Below are 10000 nucleotides of genomic sequence, written 5' to 3' on the forward strand. Positions count from 1 at the left end.
TCTCTAACACTAACACTAATCCTAACACTAATCCTAACCCCAACACTAACACTAACCCAAGTTCAGCTCTCTAACCCCAACCCTTATGTTAGGTTCAGGTCAAACACCTCCCCTTTCTTTAAACGTCAACACCAAAGATTTGTCCAGTTTTAACTTGTGTCTGTGTGTGTCTGTGTGTGTCTGTCTGTGTGTGTCTGTCTGTTTGTCTGTGTGTGTGTCTGTCTGTGTGTCTGTGTGTGTCTGTCTGTGTGTCTGTGTGTGTCTGTCTGTTTGTCTGTGTGTGTGTGTGTGTGTGTGTGTGTCTGTCTGTTTGTCTGTGTGTGTGTCTGTCTGTTTGTCTGTGTGTGTGTCTGTCTGTGTGTCTGTGTGTGTCTGTCTGTGTGTCTGTGTGTGTCTGTCTGTTTGTCTGTGTGTGTGTGTGTGTGTGTGTGTGTGTCTGTCTGTTTGTCTGTGTGTGTGTCTGTCTGTGTGTCTGTGTGTGTCTGTCTGTTTGTCTGTGTGTGTGTCTGTCTGTGTGTCTGTGTGTGTCTGTCTGTGTGTGTCTGTCTGTTTGTCTGTGTGTGTGTCTGTCTGTTTGTCTGTGTGTGTGTCTGTCTGTGTGTCTGTGTGTGTCTGTCTGTGTGTCTGTGTGTGTCTGTCTGTTTGTCTGTGTGTGTGTCTGTCTGTTTGTCTGTGTGTGTGTCTGTGTGTGTGTCTGTGTCTGTGTCTGTGTGTGTGTCTGTGTGTGTGTCTGTGTGTGTCTGTCTGTTTGTCTGTGTGTGTGTCTGTGTCTGTTTGTGTGTCTGTGTCTGTGTCTGTGTGTGTGTCTGTGTCTGTGTCTGTGTGTCTGTCTGTGTCTGTGTGTGTGTCTGTCTGTGTGTGTCTGTCTGTGTCTGTGTGTGTGTGTCTGTGTGTGTGTGTCTGTCTGTGTGTGTCTGTCTGTGTGTGTCTGTCTGTGTGTGTCTGTCTGTGTGTGTCTGTCTGTGTCTGTGTGTGTGTCTGTGTGTGTGTGTGTGTGTGTGTGTGTTAGCCCTAATGAGGAGCTGGAAGAGATCTCCACAGTGGATCTGAAGTTCCTGTTGTTACCTGCACTGCTGGCTGCGTTGGTGATGAAGCAGGTGGGTGTGGCTCAGCGTTTGGAGCGTGTGCAGACGGCACGTGTTCACTTCATGAACTTCCTTAGGCGCTGTAAAGATTACAACATCAGCTCGTTCCACATGCCTCGAGATGTTCAGGCCACAGAGGAGATGTCCTCAGGTGCAGAGAATGACACACCAAGCCCCACCCACCAAGTCCAATCTGACCTCATCACCATGGCAACACAGAGACAGGCCAAAATCGAGAGGTGAGTCAGGCTGAAGTTAGCACGTGTGCACGTTTGTGTCTGTGTACGTGTGTGTATATCTGCATTAACTTGTGTGTTAGGTATAAGCAGCAGAAGCAGATGGAGCAGAAGCTGGTTGAACTCCGAGCTCTGGTGGATGGAGGTTCGGTGGATGACGAGGTGATGAGGGAGTTTTACCTGTTACAGGTGCGCAGGTGGATTACTGTCGCTCTGGAGGAAATCGAGTCCATTGACCAGGAAGTCCAGATCCTCAAGAGGATGCCTGCTCTCAAAGAGGTCCTGTAGCTCTGATACCACTGTGACCCTTTAGTGTTGATTAGAGGATCTGTTTGTAAATGAAAGTAACACTGATGAGAGGACCAGAGGGAGGTCCCCTCACTTCCTTTAGCAGACACTTTTACCTGCAATGTCTGAGATTTATCTTCTAACATTTTGTCTTTTAAATGTATTTTAAATTATAATTGTGATTAAAAGTTTGTAAAAAATGATGCAGAAGCTTCTTAAAGTCTGCTTTCTGTTTCAGGCTTCAGTTCAGAAACCAAGACGAGCACCAATGAAGCCCTTCATCCTCACTAAAGACGCAATGCAGGCCAAGTATGTGTGTGCGTGTGTGTGTACGTGTACGTACGTGTACGTGTGTGTACGTGTACGTGTGTGTACGTGTACGTGTGTGTGTACGTGTACGTGTGTACGTGTACGTGTGTGTACGTGTACGTGTGTGTACGTGTACGTGTGTGTGTACGTGTGTGTGTACGTGTACGTGTGTACGTGTACGTGTGTACGTGCTGAGAGCCTGTCACTGATCTCCCAGCAGGTGTCATACAGAAGTGTGTACGTGTGTGTGTGTGTGTGTGTGTACGTGTGTGTGTGTGTGTGTGTGTGTGTACGTGTGTGTGTGTGTGTACGTGTGTGTGTGTGTGTGCTGAGAGCCTGTCACTGATCTCCCAGCAGGTGTCATACAGAAGTGTGATGATGCTGCAGTGAATCAGACCAGTCAGAGTTTATCTGATCTACAGTCTGGTGTTGCAGACATTTTACTCCTGATGTTTGTACAAATCAGGTTTATAATCACAAATAAACTTACAAGGTTTCCTGAAAGTGTGTGTGTGTGTCTGTGTGTGTGTGTGTGTGTGTGTGTGTGTGTGTGTGTTTCAGGGTATTTGGTGAGGGATATCCCAGTCTTCCCACCATGACAGTAGATGACTGGTATGAACAGCACAGAATGAGAGGATGTTTACCTGACCAAGGCATCCCTCAGAGGACAGGTACACACACACACACACACACACACACACACACAGTGTTTAAACCCTCTTTAGAGACGACACCTACGTCACTAGGCGTACAACAACCCTTCAGTGAGACTACGTTCTGTTCATCAGTTACTGAAGGGTGTTTGTTTGTGTAGTTGACGTGGACGCAGAGGACCGAGAGAAAGAGGAAAAGGAGAGGAAGGAGGAAGAGGATGATGAAGAAGCTTTACAGAAAGCAAGAGACTGGGACAACTGGAAAGACACACACCGTCGAGGATATGGCAACCGCCAGAATATGGGCTAGAAGCTTACACACACACACACACACAGTCTCCAAGTGACTTACACACATTCACCTGACTCTAAAATAAACGTTTTCAGTTGATTTGAGTGTGTGTGTGTGTGTGTGTGTGTGTGTGTGTGTGTGTGTGTGTGTACTGGGTTACTTCAGATAAACACATTTACTGAGAAATGTCTGAAGAGCATCTGGACACCTTCAAACTCCTTAAACTTACTAACTGCTCAGCTTTGTGATCCAGATGAATATGCTAACGAGAGTCCCGCCCCATAACGCTAACGAGAGTCCCGCCCCCCCATAACGCTAACGAGAGTCCCGCCCCCCATAACGCTAACGAGAGTCCCTCCCCCATAACGCTAACGAGAGTCCCGCCCCATAACGCTAACGAGAGTCCCTCCCCCATAACGCTAACGAGAGTCCCGCCCCCCCATAACGCTAACGAGAGTCCCGCCCCCATAACGCTAACGAGAGTCCCACCCCCCATAACGCTAACGAGAGTCCCGCCCCCATAACGCTAACGAGAGTCCCTCCCCCATAACGCTAACGAGAGTCCCGCCCCCATAACGCTAACGAGAGTCCCTCCCCCATAACGCTAACGAGAGTCCCGCCCCCATAATGAGGCAGTGAGATTGTAAGTAAATGTGGAGTGAATAAATACATTGATCCCGAAGCCGCTGTGCTGTATCATGTCTCTGCGCTCTACACACTCCATCTGAGACTGTTGGGGACAAAGGACAGTCCCACTGAGCTGTAATGACTGTGGGACACAATCTGCTCCTTACATCTTGTTTTTATTCAGTGTGAGAATTGAGCACAGACAATACAGGATTATATAAACGTTAATCAGCAGAAGCTCAAGTTTGCCATCAAACATTTATGATTATTGTTATTATTAAAATATATGAAACAGACAGAATAATAGAAATGTTTATACAGGACAGTGAGGTGTGTGTGAGACGAGACCGTGGTCAGTACAGGCGGCCGACCTGAGCTCGAGGGAACATGCTACAACATTCTGGAGCACTGAAGGGCGGGGCAGGGGGCGGAGCCATCCTCTAAAAACATTTATAAATATAATGCATAAATATAATGTGCAAAGACAGGCAACAATATTGTAACAGTTTTATTTAACACTCACAGGTACTAATGTGTGTTAGACAGAGTAACAGACAGACAGACAGACAAGCAGAGTAACAGACAGACAGAGTAACAGAGAGACAAAGTGACAGACAGACAGACAAGCAGACAGACAGAGTAACAGAGAGGCAAAGTGACAGACAGACAGAGAGTAACAGACAGAGAGAGTAACAGACAGAGTAACAGACAGACAGAGTAACAGACAGACAGAGTAACAGACAGAGAGTAACAGACAGAGTAACAGACAGACAGAGTAACAGACAGAGTAACAGACAGAGAGTAACAGACAGAGAGTAACAGACAGAGAGTAACAGACAGAGAGTAACAGACAGAGAGTAACAGACAGAGTAACAGACAGAGAGTAACAGACAGAGTAACAGACAGAGTAACAGACAGAGAGTAACAGACAGAGAGTAACAGACAGAGTAACAGACAGACAGAGTAACAGACAGAGTAACAGACAGACAGAGTAACAGACAGAGTAACAGACCTGCTCCTCATAGGCTTGAGGTGAATCTGGCTGGTTGTGCAGTTGATCAGACACATTTTGCTCCTCATACGGATTCCTCGCTCTAGAATAAGGATTATTGGGCACCTGAGCCTGATCCCTGCCCCCTGTGTAACTACAACACACACACACACACACACACACGTGTACAGTGAATGAGTGGTGTGTGTGTGTGTGTGTGTGTGTGTGTGTGTGTGTGTGTGTGTGTGTGTGTGTGTGAGAAGGAGAGAGAGATGTGTCTTGTACCTATATTGTTGTCGAGGAGCTCCCATTGGTGGTTCACTAATGTGTGTTTTACCTGAAACACTGTTTGCGCACGCACACAAACACAAACACACACACACACACACACACACACACACACACACACACACACACACACACCTTAATGGATTTTAAAAATAAAAATAATTGCAAAAATTTGTAAAATCATCCCAAAAATAATACGGCAAGGCCACCTCCTCCAACACACACACACACACACACACACACACGTCACCTGTATGGTCGAGGAGATGACATGGGAACTCCCATCTGTACTGGCATGAGGCCATGACCAGGAGGAGGAGGAAGATGAGGTGTATGGGCGCTCAGAGGAGACTTAATCAGAAGAGAGAGAATCATAAAGATCAGGTCACACACACCCACACACACGCACACGCACACGCACACACACACACACAAATCGCGGTGTGTATCTGTGTATATCCCTGATGATCAACTCGGTGTTTATTGAGGAAATGAAAATGTTTATGATCATAAACAGTGTAAGATATGACGAGGTTCAGTTCTACATCCATCCAAAACTTTACACTGATCACAAATAAGCAGTTTAATGTAGAACAGATCCAGTGTTCTGTCACCATCACACACAACACCTAGTCAGCAGGGGGATCAGTTCAAATCCACAGAGAAGATCCCAGAACCAGTGGGATTTAAATGATCAGATGAACTTCAGCAAATCTCACAACGTAAGTCTGAACCTTGGTCAGAGCTGTTTATAAGCTCAGCTCCATGGGATGTGGCTCAGCTTTCAGACAGGAGTCTGAGCAGAAAAACACAGTCTGGGTAATGAACCCATGACCTGCTGGCATAAACTGTAAGAGACCTTGACTCTGGTCTTGTACAGACTACTCGTATATAACGTTTCAAAATTCCAGCAAAATTTCCTCCTAGAAACTAAATCTGAGTTTAGTATTTGTCCAAAGTGGGGCTGAAGAGAGGAAGATGGTGGTGACAGAACAATCCCAAAACTTCTCTGGTTTAGGACGTTAAGCTACATCTCGTCTCTGGTTTAGGACGTTAAGCTACATCTCGTCTCTGGTTTAGGACGTTAAGCTACATCTCTTCTCTGGTTTAGGATGTTAAGCTACATCTCGTCTCTGGTTTAGGACGTTAAGCTACATCTCTTCTCTGGTTTAGGACGTTAAGCTACATCTCGTCTCTGGTTTAGGACGTTAAGCTACATCTCTTCTCTGGTTTAGGACGTTAAGCTACATCTCGTCTCTGGTTTAGGACGTTAAGCTACATCTCTTCTCTGGTTTAGGATGTTAAGCTACATCTCGTCTCTGGTTTAGGACGTTAAGCTACATCTCGTCTCTGGTTTAGGACGTTAAGCTACATCTCGTCTCTGGTTTAGGATGTTAAGCTACATCTCTTCTCTGGTTTAGGACGTTAAGCTACATCTCGTCTCTGGTTTAGGACGTTAAGCTACATCTCGTCTCTGGTTTAGGACGTTAAGCTACATCTCGTCTCTGGTTTAGGACGTTAAGCTACATCTCGTCTCTGGTTTAGGACGTTAAGCTACATCTCGTCTCTGGTTTAGGACGTTAAGCTACATCTCGTCTCTGGTTTAGGACGTTAAGCTACATCTCGTCTCTGGTTTAGGATGTTAAGCTACATCTCTTCTCTGGTTTAGGACGTTAAGCTACATCTCTTCTCTGGTTTAGGACGTTAAGCTACATCTCGTCTCTGGTTTAGGACGTTAAGCTACATCTCTTCTCTGGTTTAGGATGTTAAGCTACATCTCGTCTCTGGTTTAGGATGTTAAGCTACATCTCTTCTCTGGTTTAGGACGTTAAGCTACATCTCGTCTCTGGTTTAGGACGTTAAGCTACATCTCTTCTCTGGTTTAGGACGTTAAGCTACATCTCGTCTCTGGTTTAGGACGTTAAGCTACATCTCTTCTCTGGTTTAGGACGTTAAGCTACATCTCGTCTCTGGTTTAGGACGTTAAGCTACATCTCTTCTCTGGTTTAGGATGTTAAGCTACATCTCTTCTCTGGTTTAGGATGTTAAGCTACATCTCGTCTCTGGTTTAGGATGTTAAGCTACATCTCTTCTCTGGTTTAGGACGTTAAGCTACATCTCGTCTCTGGTTTAGGATGTTAAGCTACATCTCGTCTCTGGTTTAGGATGTTAAGCTACATCTCGTCTCTGGTTTAGGATGTTAAGCTACATCTCTTCTCTGGTTTAGGATGTTAAGCTACATCTCTTCTCTGGTTTAGGATGTTAAGCTACATCTCTTCTCTGGTTTAGGATGTTAAGCTACATCACTTCTCTGACCTCCACCTGTGTTCCTAAGAGGTGAGATGGTTAGTGTCCTGGTTAGAGCAGTGAATCTGGACCATCTCGTCCTCCATGAAACACTTCACCTGCTTTCCCTGTGAGACTAAACTCCAATAAGCACCACCACCTAGGGTGGATGTGTGTGTGTAGTGTCACAGCCCTGGTGTGTGTGTGTGTGTCTGTGTGTGTGTGTGTGTGTGTGTGTGTGTATAGTGTCACAGCCCTGGTGTGTGTGTGTGTATAGTGTCACAGCCCTGGTGTGTGTGTATGTGTGTGTGTGTGTAGTGTCACAGCCCTGGTGTGTGTGTGTGTATAGTGTCACAGCCCTGGTGTGTGTGTGTGTATAGTGTCACAGCCCTGGTGTGTGTGTGTGTATGTGTGTGAGCCCTGGTGAGGTGGAGAGGGAGTTTAGTGTGTACATGATTTAATAATAAACAACTCACCTCCATGTTAGATGCAAAAATGACTCGGGGGGACAAAACCTGTTCTGGAATATCGGTGAGTTCATTCCCTGCTCTTTAACACACACACACACGAATGATAAATAGTGTTAATCTGATTGCCCCTGTTAGCCAGTTCAGGGGTCGTGTGTGTGTGTGTGTGTGTGTGTGTGTGTGTGTGTGTGTGTGTGTGTGTGTGTGTGTGTGTGTGTGTGTGTGTGTGTGTGGTGTAGGTTCCTGACCCGTGGCTCTTGGTGGATTTCCCAAATCTGTGTGCGAGGTGAACAGAGACTCCGATCACAAACGCCAGCACAACTCCAGGAAGTGTCGCTACAAGGGCAAAGGACAACGTCGTCCATTTCTGAGAGCAGCTTTTCCCCAGATAAAATTCATCAATATAATTTTTACACCTAAACACAACAAATAAAGGACATTTTATTTCTGTCATCTGATCAATAATCAATCGCTCGTTTCATGAACACACACACTGACTGGTGAGGAGTTACACACTTTACCTGCAGTAAGGAGTTTGTGTCTTACAGTAGCACTGACTGACAGCTACATTACAGGTCCAGGGTTCTTTGCAAGGATTAAAGTCTTCTATCTGTTTACAGATTTCTATAGAAACACACACACACACACACACACACACACACACACATACACACACACATACACACACACATACACACACCTAGCATTTACATATTCGGTTTCTCTTATCTACTTTTATTGTTGATATTCACAAAGTAAAGACAGAAGAATAAGTGATTATAACGCTGATTAAATTGTACAACAAATCTGTACACACACACACACACACACACACACACACACACACACACACTTACCGTTCCTGTCCCCCTGTCCATCTGCACTACAGAGGAATGCAGCAATAAAACACACACACGGAAAGACAAGCATCTCGAACAAACGCAGACACTCACTGTGGGGGTTAAAACACTCTCAGAGTGATTTGGGAAATACTCTGGCATTTATGGCTCTACACACACACACACACACACACACACACACACACACACACAGCACTGTCCAATAAGAAAACAATGAGGCCAATAAGGAAAGAAACTTTCCTGCCCTTTGTTATTTAAACACCTGTCTAGAAGTGAATAGTAAATCAGTTCTGTGTAAAGTCTATGACAGAAAATTTATCTGAGGTCACAGAGCCATTACAACACAAGCATGACACCACGGCGGCGGTGACGGACACGACATGACACCACGGCGGCGGTGACGGACATGACATGACACCACGGTGACGGACATGACATGACACCACGGCGGCGGTGACGGACGTTCACAGATTAAGGACACAGTGCTGATATTTGTATAGAGATGTTTATTGAGTCAGTGTGATGCAGTGAGACATAAAAATAGTAAGAATAAAAACAAAGTAAAACACCATAACACAGGAGAATGTCCACAGAGACGTGTGCATGTGTTAGTTATCTGAGTCCATGTCACTGTCTCCTCCTATAGACTGAAAGTCTTCGCTGTCCTCCTCATCCTCACTGAGCTGGATTTGGGTCAGCACACTCGGCCCTCTCCTCTGCTCCTCACTCTCATCTTCCTCCTCCTCCTCCTCCTCCTCATCACTCACTCCGTCCCCAGGCCCCATTCCTTGCACGTGCCCCTCCGCCTCAGGACTGAAGCCCCGCCCTTGTTGTCGGCTGTCTCCGTCATCGTAGCTGCCGTAACTGAGAGAGAGGAGTATGAGACTTATGATGAGACTCATGAACAGCTGGTGTTGGTGAGTGACACCATACACACATGTACACTATGTAGGTCACATGGGATTTGTTTATGTTTACTCACCTCACATTGCTGTCCTCCAGGTGTGTGTCCTCATCAGGCCCCTCCCCATCATATGACATCATGCTCTCCTCATGCTCCATGCCCATGCGTGTGGAGTCCTGAAGTCCCATCTCACGATCACTGTCACTCCCACTCTCAGACAGGTGGATGGCTGTGATGGACAGAACAATCAGCCAATAGGAGAGTCAGGAATCATGAAGAGAAAAGAAAACAAAAATAATCACAAATAATCAGTAGTCTGTCTCCTACAGAAGGGGAAGGGGTTGTGTGTGTGTGTGTGTGTGTGTGTGTGTGTGTGTGTGTGTGTGTGTGTGTGTGTATGTGTGTGTGTGTGTGTGTGTGTGTGTCTGTTACAGGAGAAGGGGTTGTGTGTGTGTGTGTGTGTGTCTGTTACAGGAGAAGGAGTTGTGTGTGTGTGTGTGTGTGTGTGTCTGTTACAGGAGAAGGGGTTGTGTGTGTGTGTGTGTGTCTGTTACAGGAGAAGGAGTTGTGTGTGTGTGTGTGTGTGTGTGTGTGTGTGTCTGTTACAGGAGAAGGAGTTGTGTGTGTGTGTGTTTGTGTGTCTGTTACAGGAGAAGGGGTTTTGTGTGTGTGTGTGTGTGTGTGTGTGTGTCTGTTACAGGAGAAGGAGTTGTG

General features: G+C 46.0%; 3 protein-coding genes across 4 annotated transcripts in view; 1 reads left to right on the forward strand and 2 right to left on the reverse strand.

Annotated features, from left to right (window-relative positions):
• igbp1 (immunoglobulin (CD79A) binding protein 1) overlaps positions 1 to 2962 on the forward strand; it is a 3842-nt gene extending 880 nt beyond the window's left edge. The window contains exons 2-6 of the mRNA XM_027148292.2: positions 1010 to 1324; positions 1405 to 1600; positions 1848 to 1918; positions 2480 to 2589; positions 2733 to 2962. Of these exons, the coding sequence (XP_027004093.1) occupies positions 1010 to 1324; positions 1405 to 1600; positions 1848 to 1918; positions 2480 to 2589; positions 2733 to 2881 (841 nt within the window). The 3' untranslated portion in view covers positions 2882 to 2962. The remainder of the gene's footprint in view (positions 1 to 1009; positions 1325 to 1404; positions 1601 to 1847; positions 1919 to 2479; positions 2590 to 2732) is intronic.
• Positions 2963 to 3647: 685 nt separating this feature from the next.
• On the reverse strand, positions 3648 to 8538 carry zgc:158432 (uncharacterized protein LOC555281 homolog). The gene is made up of 8 exons (XM_027148293.2): positions 8380 to 8538; positions 8044 to 8146; positions 7771 to 7938; positions 7532 to 7604; positions 5020 to 5120; positions 4767 to 4826; positions 4503 to 4635; positions 3648 to 3930 (listed from the first exon to the last, which is right to left on the reverse strand). The coding sequence occupies exons 1-8, from the start codon at positions 8450 to 8452 to the stop codon at positions 3844 to 3846; spliced, it is 798 nt and encodes a 265-aa protein (XP_027004094.1). The 5' UTR covers positions 8453 to 8538; the 3' UTR covers positions 3648 to 3843.
• A 330-nt stretch (positions 8539 to 8868) lies between these two features.
• Positions 8869 to 10000, reverse strand: part of taf1 (TAF1 RNA polymerase II, TATA box binding protein (TBP)-associated factor) — a 21412-nt gene continuing 20280 nt past the window's right edge. For both annotated transcript variants that reach the window (XM_047809198.1, XM_047809197.1), the window contains 2 exons: positions 9365 to 9515; positions 8869 to 9246 (listed from right to left, as the gene is read on the reverse strand). In XM_047809198.1, the coding sequence (XP_047665154.1) occupies positions 8991 to 9246; positions 9365 to 9515 (407 nt within the window). In that variant the 3' untranslated portion in view covers positions 8869 to 8990. The remainder of the gene's footprint in view (positions 9247 to 9364; positions 9516 to 10000) is intronic.

This window comes from Tachysurus fulvidraco, chromosome 26 (assembly GCF_022655615.1).
Source record: "Tachysurus fulvidraco isolate hzauxx_2018 chromosome 26, HZAU_PFXX_2.0, whole genome shotgun sequence".
Lineage (NCBI taxonomy): Eukaryota > Metazoa > Chordata > Actinopteri > Siluriformes > Bagridae > Tachysurus > Tachysurus fulvidraco.

What these genes read in the sequence shown, in the direction of transcription:
- zgc:158432 (XM_027148293.2), bottom strand. Translation starts at nt 8,452, where the DNA reads ATGCTTGTCTTTCCGTGTGTGTGTTTTATTGCTGCATTCCTCTGTAGT. An exon ending in AAATCCACCAAGAGCCACGG is followed by an intron (nt 7,605 to 7,770) that starts GTCAGGAACCTA and finishes TGTGTGTTAAAG; the next exon opens with AGCAGGGAATGAACTCACCG. An exon ending in GCTCCTCGACAACAATATAG is followed by an intron (nt 4,636 to 4,766) that starts GTACAAGACACA and finishes TGTGTGTTGTAG; the next exon opens with TTACACAGGGGGCAGGGATC.